Here is a 23,457-nt window from a genome sequence, read left to right on the forward strand (position 1 = left end):
TTTTTTAAATATAATATTTTAATTTAATTGTAATCTTTAAATACAATTAAATACAATTAAATTATAATATTGTAATAAAAAGCATTTGAGAAAGATTAATAATAATAAATTCTATGTAAGTATCCGGATATATATAGATATTAAATATATGTCTAGTCATTGAGAAATTTATTTTATCAGAACTCTCGTATATAGTTTGTACACAATACTTTTAGAAATAATGGATCGTGTGTATTTATGTTATCTTTCTAAATTTACCGATGTCGTGAGCAACAACTAATTAAGAATACAATTAGAGATCATCCGATAATTTAATTTTGCTATCTAAAGAATGGAGCATGATTCGTTTATTGAGAATCAATGCGCTTTGAATGATAATGTTCCTCTTTTTCTTTGATTCAAGCAGATTAAATATATTCTTTTGTAACTTGCCGTTTGTTTAACTTCTCTATAACTTCTCTATAGCTGGTCAATAAATAATCTTCTTAAATCTGTGCGAATAAGGACGTTAAAGTTTGACGCTTGTTACTATGTAATATACAATGTTTCACGTCAGAGAATGATTTCTCTCTTTTTTTTTATATGTAACACAATTACAGAATCGAGCGTCACGCATATCTGCGCACGTGCAATGATGCATATAGCGATAGTGACAGTTGTGTTGTGTGTTGGTTGTTGGTCGTCGTGACAACTGATGACGACGACCAGGTCGAGCAACCGTTCTTTATGAGCACGATGGAACACGGTATACCGTGTGATTTAATACTACTCCTTGGTTTAAAACGCGTTTAAAACCAAACGACGAAATGGTGGTTGCCGACAAACGGCATCTGATAGTCTCTACGGCGGGGAACTTCTTCAGCGCGTCCGTGCAACACGACGACGAGGATATCGAGGATCGCGAGATCCTCGATCGTTTCCTGGAGCAGTCCTCGTGCAGAACTCTATGCGCCAGGCCGGTCGACACCGACCGGAACCAAGTCCGCTTGAAATTGAGCACCGAATTGCCCGCCGGTACAAGAAACACATTGGTCTTCTTTAAGGTAGAGACCCTTCTTTGCAAAAGAAAAAACATTTTAATTATGAAAATTGATGAATAAATGCAGGAGATTAAGAAGATTACGAAGAATAAGAAAAAGGCTTTATCGATGGAATATATTGATTTGCTTTCTTGCTTTTCTTGAAATCTCCTTAATCCATTCTTCCGTATATTTCTCTTAGTTAGTTACTTTTAGTATTAGTTAGTATTAGTTAGTTAGTAGCTAGTATTAGTTAGTTACTATTGACTTCTAATCACCGTCACACCGAATGACGAGTGACTTTCTTGATGATAGAAAGTATTTTCTAGAAAGTTGCGATTTAACATGTTATTTATATGTGCGAAAATTCGTACAGGTGACAGCGGCGACAGTAACAGAAGAGAACTTTCACGACGTAGTCCAGGTGGCTTCTACCGGTTGCGGGGATGGATCGGTACTGATTGAGGGTCTCCGTCAGGTATGGGCGCCTACCCTTCGTTCATCTGGTTTAAGTACGTCTTGTTTGAAGAAATTGGAGGAGGGACTACTCAGCTCCGGATTTTCGACTACCATTGTGGAGGAAGAGGAATTTTGGAAGCGGAAAAGGGATGAAGCTAAACGGTCGCACGAGAGAACGAATTGCGAGGAAGCTGCCAAGTCCGTGAAGAACATTAAGATCGAACTCGAAAGCGCCGCGGTGTCAAGGTATACATTGTTACTTTGACTATATCTTAAAGTCTACAGTGAAAATAATGTAGTAATGTAATAATGTAGTAATGTAGTAATGTTCGTTTCTACTAATTTAAAATTTAAACTTTAATATCTCGGTTCAACTTACTTTTTATCTTTTTCTAATTCTTAGGTCGATATGTTGATTCTTATATTTAAGACGTTCTAAGTACAATATTATGATATCATAAGCTAATCAGTCGTATTATGACATTATTTAGAATGATTTTAAAATAAGAATGGATTTTAAATACTGGCTCTAAAATTAGAAAAAAATTAAGAGTTAATTGTACCAAGATTAAAATTAAACTATGTTGCTAGAAATGAACTTAAGTCATAAGTAAAAAATCAAAAATCGTAATCAAATATGAAGAAAATAATCGATTATGATTGATCAATTTCTTATACTTATAAGATTTACTACATAATACTCCATTGTAAATGGCCTATTACTGTTTTATGTGCAATTATTATTTTCCGTTTCTTTTATAGAGATGGATTGATCGCTGTGGAAGAAGCTTGTGAAGCTATTTCTGTATTCGTGGATGATTTATGGAAATTAGGGGGACCAGTGTATACCGAAGAACGAATGAAATCGTTTCTCGATGTAATCGGGAACGAAGTGGTTCAACTGATACAAAATTATCTCGATGCGGTACGTCAACTATAATTTAGCCTTAAATTATTCATAATTATTCATAATCAATTACAGAGTCAAGACGAGGGCATCAGGGACTCATTGCCAATTTATTTGGCAAAAAGTCTTTGAAACGTCTAATTGTTTAAAAATAAAAGCATTGTTTATGAAAACATTGATATTTTTATTGATGAATAAGATTTGAAAAAGTATCAAAGGGTATTTACAGTAAAAGTTTTGCTGAAGTATCTAAAAATTTAGTTAGATCTAAAAATAAATTTTGTTGGACTGTCAAAATAATTATGTAGAACACTCAAGTTGGTTGTTAGAATTTCAGAACTTTTGTAGCATTAATTGTGATGCTTAAGTTTCTTACATAATTATTTTGATGGTGCAATAAAATTATTTTTAGATTTATATCTGCTTAAATTTTTAGATGCTTCAGTAAAATCATTTTTTTTGTGTTACCTACCATTTGATTCGGTAACGCTATTAAGTGACCGTTTTCTCACGCATACGATGTTTTACGGAATGTAATTCGTTAGATCGACACGACTGATACTCGCGCAAAGGATGAAACGATCGCATTCGGAGCAACAGTATGCGAAAAGTGGGTGAACGCAACACAGAAACTAACGAAGCTTTTCTGGCCGCATCATTCACTCCATCCTTGGCGCGGACCGATCTTCGTACCAGAGAAATGCTCGAAGCTCGGCAAAAACCTCAGGTAGGCGTTAATGCATACGAAACGGCATGGAATGTAATAATAACGTAGTCGCAATCTTCTAGGCAGATGTCTGAGTTACGTGCGCAGCATCGCCAATTGAGTAAACTTCTGACTCCGAGTGAGAGATCGGGACTCGGAATCGAGAAATTGCTCCAAATGTTTGATGATACGAGAGGTGCATTGGAAGGAACTTTGTTTTAGAAATATTTTATGCATAATAATTTTAATGAATTATTTATAGTTCTTCTTACTATCTCTATAAAGAAATCACAAAGTGATCAATTTGGTTTTTATCTTCAAAAGTTGGAGATAATATTATAATTAAAATATATAAAGCAGTTTTTGTACTTGCAATTTCTCATGAATTGTTTAATAAATAAAAATTGAAATAATTAAAAATGAATACTATAATTTAATAAATTATTAAATAGTATAAATTAATGATACTTTAAATAAATAAACGTTAATAATTTGCAGTTGCTCTGGGCAATGATGATTGGAACAATGAATGGAATAGATTGAGGCGTAAGATCGAGGATGGCTTGATACCAGCCGAAGAACGCGTTGCTCAGAAGCTGAAGGATCATATTGCCGATGCTGATACTCCAAGCGCTCTGGTAGCCGAATTCGAGAGATACAGCGAACTGATGAAGAGGGAAGGGCTTAAGAGAGCCTTACGTGGAGAACGAGAGTCTCTACTTGCAGCGTATCGTGATCTAATCGGTAGTGTGATCTAATCATCCTCTTGAACTAAAATGTTCTTCATATCTCTTAGCCATATAAATATGCCATGTTAAATAAAAAAGAAAAAGAAGAGTAGGGAATTGTGTATATTTTTTCCTTCTTTTACAATCATTATAAATTGATTACTGATATTATTGATGCACATATATTTCTTACAAATATTTCTTTTCTTTGTCATTACCAAGGATAATAGACGATAGATATTGAAAACGCTAATCTGTATAATTCAAATTTGTTTTCATCAGTTAAATATTTTCCTGGAAATATGCGGGATTTTAGAAAATCGTTTAGCTGGTCCCGACACGGAATATCTTCTGGATGTTCCTAAAGTGCTACAAGAGGTTCAAGCCGCTAGATCTGCGGAGGTACGACTCGAGAGTTTAGCTAAATTAGGAAAAGAGCTGCTTGTTGATCTTCCGGGATACGAAGAAGTGGCAGCGCGTTTGTCAAGCGCGCTGAAAGAAGCCGAAGAGAAAAAACGAGATTTGGTTGAGTCATGGGTAACTTTTAGTTACACATCTTTAATACAATATATTTCTCATTTATTTAAATCATTTCAAAATTAGACAAATTTTATATCTAGTATTATATATATATATATATATATATATATCTTTAAAAAGCTTAGTAGTGCGTTTTAATTCGCAGATAAACACCACCAAGGACGACATAGCCAAGAAGGATTTAAGCTTAGGCACCGATTCGCCGGTGGTTGAACTTACTGGCACTAGCATGATGCGAGTGACCTACGATCCCCGATTAATGACTCTGATTAGAGAAGCCAGAGCATTATCTGGCGAAGGCGTCGAATTACCGAGAGAAATTAGAGAGCTGGTAGATAGAGCCTCGTCTTTAGCAGGACGAGCTAGAGCTCTTCAGCAGGTCGCTACATTCCACAACACGATTGGCGATCGAATGGTGCCTTCCCAGAGACCGCTTATGTTGACGATAGCTCTCGAATTAGCGCGAGCTGTTCAGGAACAGTCGGGTATCGTTTGGTCTGATCCTCATCTCGTCGATGTGTATACCGCTAGATTAAAAGAATTGGTAAGAAAGAATCGTCCTGTATTATTTAGATTAATATTGCAAGTTGATGAAATTTATGGCATAATATATTTTATGGCAGGTAGTGAAGTTTGCCCGACAAAACTCGGAATTAATTTCAAAGCACTCTACTTTGCGAGATTATGTATCGGGCTTGTTGAAAGGCGATGCTGTGCACCTTGTCGGAAATCAGAACATATGGAAAGAAACGTTGACAAATATGAGGGCAATTGTCGATGTGGTGGATTCAGAACATGGTAATGCGAGAGCTTGGAAGCTGCATTGGGATCGGCAACTCTTGAAAGCGTTAGGTGTAGCATACAGGTATAACTTTGCGAAAAAAATTCAAAAGAGATCTAAAAAATCCGAAACTTTTGATTATAATAAAGTGTTGTGTATATACAAATAGTTAATTACATGAAATTTATTAACAACACTGATATTTTTTCGAAAATAATTAACTTAAAACTGTTTTATTTTATTGTTCATCCAGGAATGCCTTGCCATCCTTATCGAGGAAACTGTCTGAGATTCGAGTGGAACTCACTTTTCGGGATGGATCTTTACAATGGAGACCGCCACTCGAGGATATTCGCGCAAAATTATACTCTGGTATACGCCGATCACTTTCTATTCCTGTCAATTTTAGAGGTGTCGGAGACGTCGCCGATGCACGCTTTGGTGATTTAGTGCAGAAAAACGCATATCTATTCAGTGGCGTTTACAAACAAGTTGAAATTGTCTTGTCCACTCTCGAATTATTTAGGAGCAAGTGGCTAAATCTAGCAACACCGGCCAATATCGACATTGGTGAACGGTAAAATTAAAATAATATACTATAATATTTTATGTAAGAAATTACTGCAAATAAAATTCTATTAATTTTTTTATAAAAAAAAAATTGATTAAAACAGGATCAGTGAATGTGTTAATGAATTAAAAAGAATTTGTATTAATATATATTATACATCTATATCGGTCTATAATTTTTTAGATTAAAAGGTAAACCTCCCCAAGAATGGGCGAAAGCTTTTAAAGAGGCGAAACAGTGGGCTCAAGAGGTAAGTCTCATATTATGGGAATGAAAGGGAAAGTATATTATGTACTTATAAATAAATAAAAAACAAAAATATCAGTTTCCAAGATTTAATTTTTGATTACTTTAACATGCATCTTATTTCTTATTTATGAATAGCTTTTAAATTGTTTTTATATTAAACATTTATAATAAAAACTTCACAATATATTGATTTAACTAAGTAATGGTGTATATGTTTAATTTTTGTCGAGATAGGTTGGAAAATTACGCGGATGCGAGATAAAAATCTCGTGCATATGCATCGACACAGCAACGACGAGGAATGATTTGGAAATCGCGTCTCGTCATTATTGGGAACGAATGAGTTCTGATCTGAGAGCGGAAGCATCCTCACGTTTGATGGCTATCGTAGACTTCCTGTCTTTTGCGTCCAAGGAGCTCGAACGTAGACCGCGTAATGTAGAAGAAGTCGGATTAGCTCACGAGGCTCATGCACGCATTGAGCAACAATTAGCAGGAATTGCCGAGGAGATGGAAGTCGTTGCTGTGCTCGCCAAAGTTATGGCCGCATGGACTAGTGAAAAACTTGACGGTAACGTTCTCGCCAAATAAGATTAGCGTATAATTTCTTTAAGAGAATCTATTTTCCGTAAATTGCAGATAAATACAAACTAAGGTTTCGTTTTGTATGTTTTTTCCTGCAGGCGTCAACGCGGCTCACGCCGCTTTGCAAGATTTGGAAGATCGTTTGGAAAAGCATAAGGCTGTTATGACGCGTTTGTTGGAGGACGCTAAAGTTAATCTCCGTCACAGGGCGATAGCTCTAAGGGACGAAAGAGAAAGATGGCAGGTCAAATGGTCAGCAAGATCGGAGAATCTCACTCTTGATTGGTTAGTGTCGATGAAGGAACGTTGGCTCAATCTAAATGAACAGCTGGATTTTTTGAAAGCGGACTGCAAGAGAATATGCTTGGATCTCGAAAATGTCCTGGAAGACGATGACATTAATTTATCACAAGTGGAACGTGAATTGGAAACTGAAGAGTCAAATTACAGGTCTCTTTAACCGAAGACTTTCTTTATGAAACTAGAAACTAAAAACTTTAGAAACTTTTTGTTTCCTTCTCTATGTCAACATAATTATTTTTTTATATGATATTTTTAATAAGAGATAAATTAATTATTGTATCAAACACAATCGTAGATTCCAATCTGAGTTTTTGGAGGAGTTGAAAAATCAAGAAAGCGAGGAGTGGGCTGTAGCTAGAAGAAGATTACCGAGACTTCATGATTGGCTTGATTCCTGGGAGAATAAGATTCGGTTGTATGACAATATGGAAATTGATACCTTCGTCAGTAAAAAGATAAAAGAAATTAGATCTGCGATCGAATCCATTCAACCGCTTCGGGGAGATGAAATTGCTGACGAGCATTGGACTGAATTAATTCCTATACTGGGCCTGAAGGTCGAAAATCCACGGAGTATCACTTTAGGTCACTTATTTGCTTGTATAAAAGCGCTGAAGGAGAACGAGGATCGAATAAAAGTGAGAATTTGCAATTTTAAGATGATTTGTTTGAAAAAAAGAATGATAGTTTTAAATATTTCAGTATTTACAATATTCAATTTTTCCTATAAAAAAGGTCTTATTTTATGAAAAGTTTATCTCGTGAAAAAATTGTTAAAAATAATAGGTATATTTAGTAAGACTTTAGTAAAACAACCTAGATATGAAGCCATATACATTTACGTATATCGTATATATCATATACAGTTCTGAAATTATCACAAACGCGACATATATATTTCAGGAAATAACAAAACGAGCAGTCGCGGAGAGTGGGATCCGACAAGCATTAATAGATTTGGAGGTTTGGGAAAGCACGGCGTCACTTCCGTTACAGGAATCAACCGATAGTAAGAATATGATGATCTTACTCGTTGGAGATTACGGCAGTCTCTTGGCAAAAATAGGTATCGCGCGTTTATATTTATTATTATTGACTGTTTGGTTTTTATTATCTATTTTATAATCTATTAATTTTGTTTCAAATTATAAATCGTTTACAGAGGAATTGAGACTCTTGCTTGAAGGAGCGAAAGGCACTTCAGGACACGACAGGTTTGCATCTAGAGCTGCGCGCTGCGAGGCAGCTTTATCAGAGCTCGAAGAAAGGATTAAAGCACTCAGTAGCGTTCAAAGGAAGTGGATCTACTTGGACCCGGTTTACGGAAGTGGAGCGGCTCCTAATGACTCTGGGAAATGGTCCAGAGCCGATAAGGAATTTAGGTCTGTTAAATTATATTAATTTGATTTAATTCTTCTATGCAGTTTTAGTACTTTTTTTTATTCATTTATTTAAATTGATATTTTCTCAAATTTTTAGATATCTCATAGGAGAGGTATCTCGAGATCCCAGAGTACCGTCCCTAAGGCAACTTTCATTACCAGCTTTAATAAGTTTAAAGGATCTATTAGACAGATGTCAAAAATGTCTGGACGAATTTTTGGAGGTGAAATATGACATTTAACTGAAAAATAGTTTTTATCAGAAAAAAAAATATATTTTATTACCTGTCAATCACTATAATGACAAAAATATTAATTATAGGAGAAACGAGCAGCTTATCCGAGATTGTACTTTCTTAGCGATGAAGACCTTCTGGAATTGGTATCGGGCAGTGGAAGAGGTTTGGAGGCTCATTTACCAAAATTGTATCACGGTATTGGTTCAGTAATAAAGGAAAATAACTCGTTAATGGCAATTGTATCACCCGAAGGAGAAGTATTAAAGTTACCTGAGGCCGTCGATCTCACAGAACCTCTACCTCGTTGGCTAGATAATCTCGAAAAGGGAATAAGAAATGCGCTCTGTCAGAATTTGGAAAAATGTTTGAATGACTCCACACCCGATCCGTCCGTTTATCCCACACAGATATTGCTACTGTCGGAAAGAATAGGATTTACCGAACGTTGCGAACGTGCTCTAAAAGTAGGTCGCGCAGCTCTGCAGAAGCTTGTCGAATATCTAGAAACACAAAGAGCAAGATACAGAGGATTGGAAGACGCCGGTGATAAGTTAACTGCGCTAAAAGCGCGTGGGCTTCTTCTGGATACTGTTCATCATTTACAAGTGGCCCGAAAACTGTTAAAGATAGTAGTAACAGGCGAGAATGCTAGCTGGACATGGCACAAACAACTAAGAAGTTACAAAATTGTAAGTTTTTTGGAAAAAAAACATCTTGTTAATTGAAAATTAAATTTGTAGCAAAACGATATTTTTTATTCTTTAAAACGCACTCTATACATTCTAAAATTTTAAACAATAAATTTTTAAATAAACATTTTTAATATTTTGTTAACTTTATTATTACATTACTGTCGTATTTTTAAGAATCAAGATACGTACGTAGTACGATGCGCCGATGCAGAATTACCGTATCGCTTTGAGTATCAAGGGGCGTCCATTGGTTTAGTGAGAACTCCCTTAACAGAGAAGTGTTTCTTAGCTCTCATGCAAGCTATGAAGCTTGGATTGGGTGGAAGTCCAACTGGTCCTGCTGGAACCGGAAAAACTGAAAGTGTCAAAGCTTTAGCATCTGTTTTGGGTAGACTAGTCCTCGTCTTCAATTGTGATGAAGGTAAGACATTTATTTTTCCATTATTGAGGCAGACAATTATCACATTAGATTAGGGTAAATAGGTTTACTATTAATACGTGAAATTAAAACATCCATTGCAAAATGTAGGAATGGACACTGGCAGTATGAAACGTATCTTAGGCGGCTTGGCACAAGCTGGTGCTTGGGGCTGCTTCGATGAATTCAATCGTCTTGAGGAGGACACCTTGAGTGCAGTATCGATGTTGATAAGACCGCTTCAAGAAGCGTTACGGGACGGCTCGTCCGAGATCTTGTTGGGCGACCAGAAGATCAAGCTAGATCCTCACTGTTGCATTTTTATCACGATGAATCCAGCCGGAAGCGAGTATGGTGGCAGGCGTAAGCTGCCGGATTCTTTAGCGCGACTATTTAGGCCTATCAGCATGGCGCATCCAGATAAATCGGATATTGCGAAAACTTTGTTGGAGTGTGCCGGTTTCTTAGAAGCGATTACTCTCGGCAAACGATTGGTAGAGGCTCTTGAAATTGCCGGGACCATACTTTCCGAGCAACCGCATTATGATTGGGGGCTCAGGGCGCTTAAATCTGTACTCGACGATTTGCGTCCGATTGCCGATGTTGATGAGACCACCAGGTACGTTCTGTTTTTAAATTAATATATACTGAAAGAGAAAATTTTACTAAATATAACATTAAAAATTAATCTTCGTCTTATTCATGCAATATTATTTTTATAAGATAATTAGAAATAAGGTAGATATGAATCGTTTTTGATAAAAATTAAGAGAGATTTTTATTAAGATCTTTAAAATATATAATGAAAAACTTTTTGTTTTTTAAATTATATATGATTTGATAAAAAGATTTCTTATTTTTCGGTAGGCTTCTTGTTTCGATCAGAGCATCGACTCTTCCAAAATTAACGGAGGTAGATACGACGAAATTCCTATCGTTGTTAAACGATCTCTTTCCGAAGGCTAATCTTCCTTTATCGGTCTCTACTGAAAGCGAAGACCTAGTCGTCGCATTGTTGAAAGTCTGCGAAACTCGGGGTTTGACGAAAGAGATTACCACCAGATGCATTCAACTGAACGACCTATTAAAGAGCAGGACTGGTGTCGCCATAGTCGGCCCACCAGGTAGTGGAAAATCTTCGATCAGGTCATGTTTGACTGAAGCATTGGCAAAAATTGGTGTACCCATACAACAGATTATTGTTTATCCTGGAGCGATACCAAAGAGCAGATTATTAGGTCATGTAAATCCACGAACGAGGTAAATATTCTTTAATGGTTCTATTATAATTTCTCTTATAATTCAGGACGCGTTGAATATTGAAATCGTATAAATAATTGCATAAATAGGGAATGGAAGGAAGGTGTTTTATCGAGCGTGGTAACGTCCGCCGGGAATTCCGCGACTTGGATCATATTTAATGGAGATGTGGAACCCGAATGGGCAGAGGCATTGAATTCAGCCCTAGATGATAATCGACTGCTAACTTTACCCAATGGAATAGGAATTAAGCTTGGTAGCTATACAAGGTACAAATTTCATTAATTAAAGGTCTACGCAGTGAGAAATGACAACGATGTCGATTCCATTATTATTTCTCATTGGATATAAAAACATTTATAATGCATAGTGACAAAATCTACTAAATTCTAATTATATACATCAAAAATAAATAAATTTATAAACTCTATTTTTATTTTTTAATGAATTAATTACTTGACTATACATATTACGCAAATGCTCGTAAAAAAAAGGTTTATCTTCGAGACCCACAAACTCGCCGATGCCAGTCCAGCTACGGTTTCACGATTGGGCGTTTTGCATCTTGGTTTGACGAGACCAACATCCTTATTGGTGCCTTGGCGTTTAGAGCAACTCTCGTCAACTGCTGCGGAAATTGCAAATACCCATTTATGTTCATGCATTGATGAAACTTTAAAGATAAATGTTAATAATTCCTCCGCATCTGGTCTGATGGCCGCTACATTATGTCATCTTCATAAAGCGCAGACATTCGCTCAGGCCACTCAAGCTCTTCTGGTCTCATTATGCGGCCAAGTGGAGGATGCACAATCCAAAGATAATTTGGCGAAATTTATTTATGGATCAACTGAAAGCTGGTGAGTGTTCATTTTAATCTTCTTAAAATAATAACTTAGACCATTATTATATCGTTTATAAAATTATTTTTCAGGTGTCCCGATCCACAAAAGCCAAGTGCGGTCCTTTACGATTCTGAAACCGATCGATTGGTACCTTTCAGTGATACATATGAATCTATTAATACTGATTATGGACCCATCTCAATTTCAGGTATTGTTAATTAAAAAATTTAGTTTTTAAAACGTTAAAGTTTTTTAAGATCTTTAAAAAGGAATAAAGATCTTATATATATATATATATATATATATATATATATATATAATTTATATATATATTATTTATAAATATATATTTTATATATTTTATGTAGATCATTTAAAAAAGCATTAGCAGCTACTTTGCCCTGGATAGAAGATGGTCATCCGATTATGATTCGTGGACCTGAAGCTTGCGGTAAAAATGCTTTGATTGATGTTGCGTTGACAAGAATAAAAAATCAAGATACCATAACTGTGGTGCGAGGATCTTCGCTTTACGGTCCTGGCAATCTCCTGAATCGTTTGAAGAAGGCCTGCTTACGCTTGGAGTCTTCTTCACAAGGTAGGACGTATAAGCCGAGAAGCGGATCTCGAGTACTTCTTATCTTGGAAGATATGCATCTCGCCGCTAAAGATTTACAGGTATAATCCCAAACAATTTCCTCTCTAACTTTTTGATGCATTAATTTAGATATGACTTGTAGCAATCTATATCAATACTTTAATATGAAAAAGAATATTAAAAATAATTTTTTTTGAACTGTTGTTAACTATTAATTTACAAATAACATAAATTTTTTTCGAAAAAAATCATTAAGTTAAGAAAATTCTAATAAAAAAGATTGTAACAAGATGCTAATGAGATCAAATTATCTTTAGGAATTAGTGAGAGAATTGCTTCAAGAGGAAGGTTTTCTTGAGGAAGATCTCGAATTTTCTAAAATCTCCGTAACAATTATATGCACTGCTGACGTGACTACTCGATTACATCCGAGGCTTGAAGCTTTATTTGCAACTTATTATTTAGAGTGAGTAATTTTTCTACAGAAAAAAAATATAAATTAATGAAATATGAAGTTTGAAAGAAATTCGTTCTTTAAAATTAAATGTTTAATTTTATACAAGTATATAAATTTAATTTCCTGAATTTTTAAAAATTAAAAAGCAAATTGGAGAAATTAAAAAATTAAAGATTTTTAATGTAATAAAATAAATTTCAGTTACAATATTCATTCTCTTTAATTCATATATCTTAATAAAATTAATAATAAATTTTGAACAAAATCTTAAGACTTTAGATAAATATATCTGCAATAGATATCCAAGTCAAAAGGATGTCGCAGCCATTCTGGAACTTCATTTGAGAACTTCTTTGAAAGAAGTTGACTTTGTCATAGCGGAGTCTTGGATCGCTCGAATAAAGCCTAGTATTTTGGATGCTTTTCGATCTATAAATTCCGCTCAGGAATCTTCTTTTACCTGGACTCTTAAGGATATTGTTTTGTGGGCAAAACTTTTGAAATATTATCCTATTCCCGAAAATGAAGCGTACATCACTCATTACTTGTTAGATATTGGACAACGTCTATTTCGCGCGAGGTATTATTCTAAAATCATAATATTCTATAAAAAAAATTATTTGTTAAAAACATATCATTATTATATGTATATATTTAAATTAAATTTTTAAGAAAGTTAAATTAAGTTTAAAGAAAAGTGAATTTAATTATTTAAATTATTCTTTCTTGATAAATAATAATTTCGCGTTTTATTCTATTTATTAATCCTATAGATTAACGCCCAAGGCCCTGACACGGTGGGAATCTTTGCTAATTTCGAAAGATTCCGAGGTAAAAGATTTCAATAATGATATATATGCATGGAAGAGCGCGAATATTGGGTTGTATCCTTTAAGTGAGGAGCAATGGCGAGAAGAGATAATCAACGCAGCGGCTAGATGCGCTAGAGAGGGTCAACCAGTGCAAGCATCAGTTTCATCTTATCTTCTGGAAACCATAGCTGGTACGAATTAATTAAATTAATAGATGAGAAGAAGATTGATATTTATATAACAATAAATTAAATATTTTGCTAGGATTGAGTTGGGCCATTGGATGCGATTTTCGTGGTGTGGTTCTCGTTGGACGACCTGGAGCGGGCAGAAGGTCAGCAGTTAAATTGGTTGCAACATTTTCTTCCTTACGACTTATTGATTCAGGACCTGGTACCGTAAGATAAACTATAATCACAATTTATCTATTATTGTATTTTGTTCTTTGGAATTCCGTCATATCCATTAATTGTTTCTTAGAACGTGGTAAAGTGGCGATAAAGAACGCTGTGCAGGTAGCGGGCATCGAAAATCAATCAACTTTGCTCCTGCTGGAGGAACATCATGTTAGGGAGGAAAGTTTAGCCATAATAGTGAGTGCCATAGTATCTAAAGGAGAGGTTCCAGGACTTTATGCGACGGAAGAGCTTGACGCGTTGGTTGCACCTCTCGCCGATTTGGCTCGAAGGGAAGATTTTCAAGGGACGCTGGAACAATATTTGTATCATCGTACGTATACTCAAAATCTTTTTTAATGTTAAATAAATTAATTCATAGCGTTTCTTCTGAAAGAATTTATAAAGTTTATGTTTGTACATATATTATGTGATAGATCTTTTTCAGAGGATTGAAAGTTACGTTTTATAAATAACTATTTAATCGTTACCGAGTCAAAATAATAATTCGTTACCATTACTATTAATTACTATAATTACTTAAAAAATAACTATTCATTACTTTTTTGTTACTTTCTTAATGACGAAATAAGATTAGTCTAAAAAATTTTGTAATATTTTTTGTTTAAATATTAATAAACAGTGGCATTAGACCGATGTGTGAAAATATAACTAAAAAGCGAAATGATTTTTTGGTTTAAACTAAAGCTTTGTATTGTAGATAATAATATTTCTGAGTGAATATATGTATATATACTTATATATACATGACTAGTTCTACAATCCACGCGCCGATTAAATTTTCAGTCTTAAAACAATCCAATTAACAAGAGATTTTCCATTATCAAAAAAAGTAACTTGTAAAAAACCGTAAAAGCATTACAAGCATTATTATTCCCTGATTTTTTGCTATTTTTTGTCTTATTATACATAAGGCCTATGATTGATTTCGCAGGCTTGCGTAAATACCTCCGAATAGCGGTGATCTTAGATTCAGAAGAGATCGAATCGTCGTCACTGTTACGTCTCGGCCTCTTACGACATTGCGCGCTGCTTGGATCTGGACCTGGTGGTCCTGATGAGTGGTGGTCCCGAGAAAGCTCGTTGATCAAATTAGCAATTCAGGAGGGTACTTTGCAATTGGACGAACTCGAAGAGTTATCAAACTATGCGAAAGTCATGATCGGAGCTCATCTTCAAGCGCCTCGTTATCAAAGAGCCCCGGCACGATTCCTCGTTCTAGTGCACACCTGGAGATATCTTCGCGACACGTGGAGCAAGGAGGTCGAAGAGAAGTTGCGATCTCTTGAAGCTGGTATTAGTAAGTTAAGAGAAGCCGGCGATCAGGTGGCTAAGTTAGAGGACGAAGTGTCCAGACAACGCCAAGAACTAGAGGTTTGCAATAACATTACTATTTAATTGTAAATTTTTTAATTCTATTTTGTAGCACTGTAATTACATAAATATTCTGTTTAAAGGTGGAAAAGGGAAGGGCCAATGCAGCTCTTGAACAAATCACTGCTACAATGAGAGGTGCAACTACTCAAAGGGGAGAAATGACAAATTTGAAGGCTAATACAGAACGCGAGAGTGCTGAACTCGCACGGCGTAAGGTAATATCCATTTTTCCCTGTTATCTATCATTATTGATATGAAGAATTGAAGTATAAGACTCACAGAGAATGCGCAACATGTCTACGTCAATGCAATGCATATATAAAAGTAGCAACATGCTTATATTGATCTTATTGTTTTCATAGGAGGACATAGAAAGTGAATTAGGAAAGGTTGAGCCTCTAGTAGCGCAAGCTGCTCAGGCAGTGGCTGGTATAAGTGCCGATGCATTGGCTGAAGTTCGTTCGTTGAGAGCACCACCAGCGCCGGTGAGGGATGTACTCGAAGGTGTTCTTCGGCTGATGGGCATAAAAGATACATCTTGGAACAGCATGAAGACATTCCTCGCTAAGCGAGGTGTCAAGGATGAAATTAGGTAAACATATTGACTCAATCTAATTAATTCATATTAATTTATTAATTTACTTTTTATTCTATTTAACTATTTTCTTAATTTTATGACAAACTAAATTCTTCCTTTTTCACTTTTCTTCGGAATTTAACGCGTAGAAATTGGGACGCAAGACGTAGTACGCCTGCGAGTTTAGAAGCTGTTTCCAGATTGATAAAAGAACGTCCGGATAGCTTCGAAGAGAAAACCGCAAAGAGAGCATCGGTGGCGGCAGCTCCATTAGCCGCTTGGGTACTCGCGAATCTTCAATATGGTCAAATATTGGAACAAGTTGCTCCTCTAGAACGAGAACAACGTCAATTAGCAGAGTATGTCTTTTAAATTGCCTTTTTGACTTCCTTATTTTCCATTTTATCTGTATCATCAATTTTTTTTTCATTTTTCTATGTAATTTCAAATTTGTACTATTTACCTTTTAAATTGCTTTATATTACTCGACGATTCTTCTTAATTCTTTTGTGATTTAAGTCGATTAGCGGCGGCTGAAGCACAGTTGGGAAAATTGGAAACGGGATTAAATACAGTGGAGAGCCGTGTGGCGCAGCTTCAGAAAGAGCTTGCTGAACACACGAGGGGCGCAGCTGAATTGCAGTTGCGAACCGAATCTGCCGAGGCCAGTCTATCGACAGCGCGTGCTCTGTTACGAAAACTCGATACCGAACATCGTGATTGGCAAACACAATTCCAAGAGCTAACAGCCAGAAAAGAACGACTGGACGTTGAGGCAGCTAATGCAGCAGCTCTACTTGTATATCAGGTAATCTTTCTTTTAGATTTGCTAATGAAAAAAATGCAACATTATATTTTGGGACAATTAACTTTATTCTAAAATTTACACATTAACTAATATATTTTGAATACAAAAAGTTTGAATAATCTTAAGCTTTTAATATTTTAATTTAATTTTTTAAATATTAGAATAGGTCTAAATATTTATTTTTAATAATTGATTATAATAATAAATAATAATAATTGATCCTTAAAGAGTTAATGACTTACTACATTTGGATTGCACAGGATCCTGAGAGAGATGACAATTGGAAGAAATCAGCAACTAAGTTATTAGTAACTGAACGCGAAAGATTATTATGGAGAGCACAGGGTTTACCAGCAGACACGAGTAGCTTGGTCGCAGCCTCCCGTGTTCTGAAAGGACCTCTAGTACCTATTTTCCTTGATCCTTCGGGAGTAGCAGTCATCTGGATCAAACGCAATTTTGGCACGCGACTCGAAATAACGCAGCCTGAAAATTCTAAATTTTTGACGGCTTTGGAGCTCGCTGTGCGTTTTGGGAAACCTCTCTTGATCGAGGAAGTAGTTGAATTTCCATCGATACTTTTGCCCTTGCTTCGTCGGGGACCGCTTAGATTGGGCGATCGTATTCTGCCGGCTCAGGAAGGCTTTCAATTATTCTTGGCCACTAGGAAAGATCGATTAGAAGATATCCCGAAGGAAGCTGATGCTGTGTTGTGCGAGATCATGCTCGGTGCCGGTATGAAAAGCTTAGCAGAAAGATTTGTAGAGAAGGTAAGGAAAAAAATAAATACATGTGATTATTTCTCATATCTTTATTTGATTTTTCTTATGTATTTAACGATTGTTTCATCAGCTTTTACTGAACGAAACGCCAGAGCTCGAGGCGCAAAGAAGAGAAGCCTTGGAAAGAGAAGAAAAATTATCTGGAGAACGAGACGCGGCCAGGCTGGATGTGTTGAGCCAATTAGCTACAGCTAGAGGCCAAGATCTTTTACAAGAATCCCAAGAACAAGGAGGTCTTTTGTCTTCTTTGGAAGCAACGCAAGCTAAGGCGAAAGAGATAGCGAATGCGCTTGAGGAAAGTAGACAAAGTTTGAATGAAGTTTCAAGGTATCGTCAGAATATTATTTTTATATTACAAATATTACAAATATTAATGTTAATTCCTGTATTAACATTTGAAGATAATGTTGTTTTTTGTTCTCTTTTTTTAGGCGTGCCAAAAATCACGAAAAGTTTGCGCAGTTTGCCGCTAATGTTTATGAGACTATCAAAGGATTAACATTTCTCAGCTCTTTATACGTTATCTCCACAGAAGCCTACACCGATATCTGCTTAAAAGCAGTGCAAGATGACATTTCTTATACGAATGAAGACGGAGAAAAGAAACAATCGCGAGGTCTAATCGAGAAACGGTATGTATAATATGATCAATTAAATTGTGAAATGACATAAAGTCATCATGCTATTTATTGTGTCAGGTTGATAACTCTGACATTCCATCATTGCGCGAAGGCGATCTACAGAAAGCACAGGCTTCCACTAGCGCTGCATATGGCGTTGTCTTTAAATCCAGTGTCAGATGTCGAAAGGAATCTTTTGTTCGACAGCGGCACGATCGCCAACGCCGATAATTCTGACTTTGAATTACCTGAATGGATACCGGATGAACGACGTGAAGCTATACAAGCCTTAGGTTCTTCTCTGCCCAATGTATGTACTCAATACGACGTCTTCAGTAAACAGTCAAAAGGTTTATTAAAGTGACTTCAGTACTTTCCATGAATAATTCGAATTCTTAATAGATTTGAAATTTTTATGTCGGTATTATTTTTTTAAAGGTAGCCGCTAGAATGAAATCTTCTTGGTTGAACAATATTTCTGATATTTACACGGATAACGGACTCAGTGTTTTTCAAAAAGTTTTGGTCGTGAAGGCTTTGCGACCTGATTATTTGCACACCGCCCTTTCCAAATTGGCTGCAAAACAATTAGGCAAGTATTATCCAAATAGTACATATTTTAAAACATCTGCGATAACGTAGCTTAAACCGTAGCATTTTTGTCTATCATAGCTATTGTCACAACATCATTATGTTTCGATAACGTTATAGCAGCAAAAATGAGATAACATTTTTAGGTTTTAAAAACGATGTCATAGTCATTTTGATTGCACAAGTATTTTGCTATAAAGAAGTAGCCACAGCCACATATTATACAGCTGCATATTACATAGTATGACACTCTATAATAAAGATAAATTAATTAAAAAATAAAATAATTAAACGAAGAATGTTTTTTATATGTAAGTAATATTAGATTAAAGTTAATTTTTTATTTTTAAATTATGTACAAATTTTGAAAATAGAATTAACAAATGATTTTTGCTTCAACTGGAATCGAATCTATAACAACTCAGAATCACTGTCTCTATATTAGATCAAATATTAGATCAAATTTAAAGAATAAGTATTCATTACAACTTATTACAATTTATAATACATATATAAGTATACTAATGCGGACGCAAATTCATAAATACGATGATTACAGAACTACGCAAAGATCCTTAAGTAACAATTTTCAAGCTACATAAATGAACACATGGATCCGTTTGACTATTCACTGCTAACTTTATCCTAAAATAATATAATGATAATAATTAGTTTTTGCTTTCGCTATGACATACAAAATACAGCTAAATTACAGCTACTTTGGTTGTATTTTAGCTTGCACATACGCAGTAAAGATTCACTTACGGTGCACGTACACTTCCCACATCAAAATAGTTGTGGCTGAATTTTGGCTTTTCTATTAGCTGTCACAGTCTCTGTACAATTATCGGCGCAAAATAGTTATGGCTGCATTTTGACTTTTCCATTAGCTGTCACAACGACTATACAGCTACCAGTGCATCCAAAATAGCTGTGGCTGCATTTTGACTTTTTTATTAGCTGTCAGTGATTAATATGCAGCTATTAATACAACTAAAATAGCTTTGACTACTAAATGACTACTAAATGACTGAAATTAAGGCTAGCAGGACATTATACTTGTTACATTTTTGCTATATCGCAACGAACATATTCAGACTGTGTTATTTGGGCAGATAAAATGCGATTATTTTGAATTTTGTGTATATTCGAATATTTAAGTATTCTTGCAACTCTTACAATTTTTAAATTTATATTTATATTAAATTTATATTCTCAAAGAGTATACAAATGTTTTCAAATCAAATAAAACGAATAAGTCGAATGTTACGTATAAACAGAATCTTTTATTACTTTTATTTCAGGAATATACGTTAATGCTTTGAACTTTAAACAATTAATAAGTTTATTTTGGGATTTCATTCAAAATATTGTATTTATTAAATTATTATTTTTACGTGACTCTTTCAAGCTGATTTAATTTTCATTTAGAATACTGCGTGGTTAAGAATCATTCTAAAATATATAAGGCAAAAAAATTTATTAGGATTAAAATAAATATTAAAAAGAAATATTAATAATAAAATATTTTAATATATATAATAAAATATTTTAAATTAAAATTTACGTACGAAAGGTGTGAAAGATTTGGCACCGCCGCTATGGTCATTGAGTACAATCGTCCAGGAAAAGGCGGGATCATATCCTGTGTTATTACTTTTATCGCCGGGGACTGATCCTGGTCCCGAACTCAAGGTACTAGCTGAGAAATATACTTCCGCTGGATTTATCGAGGTTTCTTTAGGTCAAGGACATGTCACTCAAGCCGAATTGGCATTGGAAACCGCATGCAGGTAGAATCTCATAATTTCCAAAAGCATTGTGATGTAATATATGTAATATTACGAGTAAAGAAATTTAAAAAATGCTTCGTCTTACCACTTTCATAAATGCAAAATTTTTTATAATTGAAAATATACGATTTTGTGAAATAAATACACATTGATTATCTTACTTCGTAGAAATGGTGGTTGGGTCTTGCTAAGTAACTTGCAGCTCGCTCTAAATTGGCTACCGCGACTAGAAAGTATGCTTCGCTCGTCGATGTGTACTACAAACAAAAATTCCTCCACGAGGATCTGGCTAACTACGGAGGAGTGTTCCGGATTCTATCCGGGTTTAGCGGGGCTTTGTCTGAAACTGGCATACGAACCGCCTGAAGGCGTGAAGAGGAACATGAGAAAATCGCTTCAGCAGTTGCGACAATCACAGCGTAACGGTGATAATGTCGCGGCCACTACATTAGTAGTGCTCGCCTGGTTACATGCAACACTTCAAGAACGGCGAAACTTCGTTCCTCAAGGCTGGATCAGACCATATGAATGGAACGAGTCGGATCTCGAAGCTGCTTACGAGTTAGTAGTGAAGAACGTGGCGAAGGAAAAACGATCTCAACAAGGTATGTAAAATATAATATCTATAAATAATTTTGACATTTTATATGACGTTATGTACAGAAAATATATTGGCATGTAAAGGGGATTGGCAAATTGGCAGAGGTTTGCTCGACGTTGCGGTTTATGGCGGACGACTTCAAGATGACTATGATGCAAGGGCATTGCGCTCAATGATACGTAACATATGGTCGAGAGACATTTTCGAGGGACGTCGGAAATTGGGAGATGTGTTGAAAGTGACCGACACGACGATGGGCGATCCGGTAAAGTCACTGGAGAATATGAATGACGTCGATTCACCGAAGGAGTACTTCGGACTTCCTGCTAATGCTCATAGAGCATGGGAAAGAGCTGCTGCGGAAAAAGCTCTAACATACCTTAAAGGTATCTTTAAAGCTCAGATAAGTTAGAACCAAATAGTACATCTAGATTTGATTAGTGTTTGCTTCTTATATTGAACAGTTCAAGTTTTCAAATATGCTTAAATTATTTTCAAGGTATCTTGATGAAGCCATTCAACAACAGTGAAGGAAATACCAATAAATTAGAGAAGTCAAAAGTTCAACACGATCTAAAGGTAATTATGGATCGACAATGTTCCTTGACATTCACATGTGACACAGGTGCCATAAACGAACAGAAAGGAAATCCTTTACAGGACTTTTTCATCGACGAAGTCGATCTTACGAAGAAGTTATTACATATCGTACAAACGGACATGGATGCGTCATCTTTTGAAGATAACGAGGTTAGATTTTAATTTTGAAATTTTCACTTTTTCATAGTTATTTTAGAATAACAATGATTATAATTATATATATTTCTTCATAATAATGAAGATCATTTATAATTCTAGACTCCCAAGCACTGGTTTATGGAATGGCGAACGGGCCCGAAAAACGCCATTCAATTCGCGAAGGCGCTTTTATCCAACCATGAAGCACTAAAATCCTCGGCGATAAACATACCCAATCGAGTCGATTTGTCCCAGCTGTCCCGACCACGGGCTCTTCTGACTGCCCTGAAACAACATACCGCGCGAGAGCTCGGTCATCCATTGGAAACTCTTCATCTTCGCGCCAACTGGATCGAGAATCGTACGAACAAAGAGTGGAAGGTATCGCTTCAGCTCGAAGGTTTGCTCATATCAGGTAAGCTTGATTGATTGTCAGACTCGACAGAGTTTGATCCAGTATTCACAATATTAAGTTTTCATTTGTTACGAGAGGAGCTGGAACTTGTGACTCACATCGATGTAATTAAATAATGAGAATCTCACATTTAAGAATTTTTGGAAATTTTTGGATAATATCAAAAAGTATCCAGAGTATCTTTAAATAAAAGAAAAACACATTTTGTTTACAGGAGCCTCGATTGAGGAAGGTGTCTTAAAGGATTTGGACGTAAATTCAGCAGCAGTCGCGGTTGCCCCGACATGTCAAGTAGCATTTATGCCGGAGGAATACTTGGACGATAAATCCGGCGATGGTCTTTACGCTCTTGAAGATACGTATCGACAAGATTATTTGAACATACCGGTTTATACAAGTGTCCAACGGGAGGCTTTAATTTGTTCATTACCAATCACGTGTCCGCGAGAGGAATGCGATGCATGGTTACGCCGTGGCGTCATCCTGTATCTGAGATAAGTAGCTTTCGTAATTGTCCTCGATTAAACTGATAAAGCTGAAGATACATGATACGATTGCAAGTATTAGACATTAAATCAGATCTATAACAAAAATAAACACAACAATCTTAATTATTGTTAAATATCAGTTAGTAAAAAATATGGATTTGTATTCACACATTTAATTTTGATAAGAAACATAGATTCCTAATTTATATATTCCTAAAGTGTCTTAAACTTTTATTTTTTACTCGTTAAATATATTTACTTCATGTTAAATATAATTTAAATCAACTTCGTAGATAAATAATATTTGTAATAATGTAATTATCCGTGGTTAACTAACGTATGAAAATGAAGAAGATATGGAATGATATGCAAATGGCTCTAGAGTCTAGACGTTAATCAAATTACTAACAAAAGCAAATATTTCCTAACTATTCAAGTACTAAAACATTCACTGTTTATTTATTTAAATAAGGTGTTATATTTATTTAATCTTGATAAGAAACTTAGGTTCCTAATTTGTAGTCTTAAAGTCTATTTTAAACTATTTATTTAGTTGTCCTATCAAATATATTTATTTGTCAAATATAAATTTAATAAACTGATGAATCAATTTTGCGTGCATAATTTTGTTTGATCGAATGAAGAGATGAGGGGAAAAGGGAAGTAGTATATATGTATATATAAACACACTACATGTCAG

General features: G+C 35.3%; 1 protein-coding gene across 1 annotated transcript; it reads left to right on the plus strand.

The window, feature by feature from the left end:
- Positions 1-806: 806 nt before the first annotated feature.
- Positions 807-22,767, plus strand: LOC105618824 (cytoplasmic dynein 2 heavy chain 1). Its single transcript, XM_012200355.1, is given in 46 exon segments — positions 807-1,043; positions 1,396-1,724; positions 2,241-2,403; positions 2,931-3,112; positions 3,175-3,287; positions 3,590-3,835; positions 4,136-4,356; positions 4,505-4,903; positions 4,983-5,224; positions 5,394-5,717; positions 5,895-5,961; positions 6,195-6,531; positions 6,644-6,995; positions 7,144-7,486; positions 7,752-7,914; positions 8,011-8,230; positions 8,328-8,454; positions 8,553-9,158; positions 9,336-9,582; positions 9,691-10,198; positions 10,447-10,839; positions 10,929-11,108; positions 11,334-11,699; positions 11,774-11,914; positions 12,053-12,362; positions 12,600-12,748; positions 13,038-13,319; positions 13,513-13,742; positions 13,816-13,944; positions 14,032-14,280; positions 14,902-15,341; positions 15,425-15,559; positions 15,707-15,936; positions 16,071-16,280; positions 16,441-16,729; positions 16,990-17,499; positions 17,582-17,838; positions 17,943-18,143; positions 18,210-18,445; positions 18,574-18,723; positions 20,299-20,515; positions 20,684-21,120; positions 21,179-21,502; positions 21,616-21,866; positions 21,975-22,269; positions 22,484-22,767. Coding segments are annotated over 46 exon segments (12,321 nt in total).
- Positions 22,768-23,457: the final 690 nt, after the last annotated feature.

This window comes from Atta cephalotes (assembly GCF_000143395.1).
Source record: "Atta cephalotes unplaced genomic scaffold scaffold00018, whole genome shotgun sequence".
NCBI classification, from domain to species: domain Eukaryota; kingdom Metazoa; phylum Arthropoda; class Insecta; order Hymenoptera; family Formicidae; genus Atta; species Atta cephalotes.